This window comes from Uloborus diversus, chromosome 3 (genome assembly GCF_026930045.1).
Source record: "Uloborus diversus isolate 005 chromosome 3, Udiv.v.3.1, whole genome shotgun sequence".
Lineage (NCBI taxonomy): Eukaryota > Metazoa > Arthropoda > Arachnida > Araneae > Uloboridae > Uloborus > Uloborus diversus.
The window spans coordinates 201,898,295-201,899,841 of NC_072733.1; the positions used below are offsets into that span (position 1 = coordinate 201,898,295).

A 1,547-nucleotide genomic window follows, 5' to 3' on the forward strand; every position below is an offset into this window, starting at 1 on the left:
TTAAAATCTCAGCGCAGTTAGTATAAACTTGAATGGATTACCAAGGGCATCAACAAGGGCATGAATTTTAGTACTAAAACCACCTCTGCTTCTACCTAAAGCCGCTTCTTCTTGATTACCTTTGATATATCCAGATGAGCAAGCATGTGCTCTCACAATAGTTGCATCAATCATAATTGGTTTTTTTGTAAGAATTTTAAGCAATTCCTTAGAATTTTCTTCAGCTACAATTTTTGCCGCATATTTAGACCTAGCAACTAATTTAGCAGAATTTGCTTTTAAAAAATTTTTAACAATTCGATCTTCTAATGAATGAAATGAGACAATTACTAGGCGACCATTTTGTGCTAAAATATTCTTGCTATTACTTAGAAACCTTTCTAATTGCCCCAATTCATCATTGATGTAAATACGAATTGCTTGAAAAGTCTTAGTAGCGGTATCAATTTTACCTTTGCGAAAACCTATACTACTACGAACAATATGGGCAAATTTTGCTGTATTGGTAATAGGCTCTAATAACCTGTGTTCTATAATATTTTTAGCGATTCTTCGAGAATAAGATTCATCACCATATTTATAAATCACATCAGCTATTTCTTGTTCATCAGCCTTATTTATAAAATCTACAGCACTATATCCCGTACTGCTCATCCTCATATCAAGTGGACCATCATGAGTAAAGGAAAACCCTCTATCTCCAGAATCAAGTTGCATAGAAGAAACCCCTAAATCCATAACTATGCCATCAAATTTCAACGAACCTAATTCTGAAAAGCTTTCAGCAAAACCTGTCTGAATAAATCTCACTTTACCAGGATAATCATTTATCAATTGATTGGCGTAGGTTATAACATTTGGATCACGATCAATTGCCACTAATTGACAATTACAACAATCAAGTATCATCCGACTATAACCACCAAAACCAAAAGTACAGTCCAGATAATTTCCCCCATCTTTAGGACACAAGACTTCCTTAACTTCATTTAACATAATATCAATTTACGACCTTCTGGATCTATTAGAGTCTTTTCATAATTACCATTACGTCTGTTATCTGAGTCTTTCTCATTTTTAGAATGTTTCTCATAACCTATATGAGATTCCATTTCTTTCTCTAAAATCTTATTTACTATCTCACCTTACGCAGGGGAAAGAAAAGCTGGATAAAAATAACGATGTAAATATAGTTAGTTGTATCAAATAAAGATTAATAAAAATGCATGAGACCTTAGATATCTATAGTGATTATTTAATTTGCCAAAATAACAAAGCAACAGCTACTGGATTAGCTGATTTATTATGCGGCGAGATAAGTCATGATAAGTTTACTAGATTTTTTTCTTTCAAGAAGAGCTATGCAGTAGCAAAGTCGAGCAGCTATGCGTACATGAGTAACGGAGCAGCTGAAATGGCACCGTCAAGTTAAGAGGGATGAAAATTAAGTATTGAGCGAAGGGAGGGAATGCTTTATAGAATAGCAGTAATAATTTATCTTTCAATTCTACCTCTATGCATATTACCCAAGCCTCATCTAAGCCATA

At 33.6% G+C, this 1,547-nt stretch overlaps 1 protein-coding gene across 1 annotated transcript in view; it reads right to left on the bottom strand.

Annotated features, from left to right (window-relative positions):
• Nucleotides 1-1,547, bottom strand: part of LOC129219129 (ribosomal RNA small subunit methyltransferase H-like) — a 2,707-nt gene continuing 1,160 nt past the window's right edge. Inside the window, exon 2 of the mRNA XM_054853449.1 lies at nucleotides 1-770. Coding sequence (XP_054709424.1) covers nucleotides 1-770 — 770 coding nt within the window. The remainder of the gene's footprint in view (nucleotides 771-1,547) is intronic.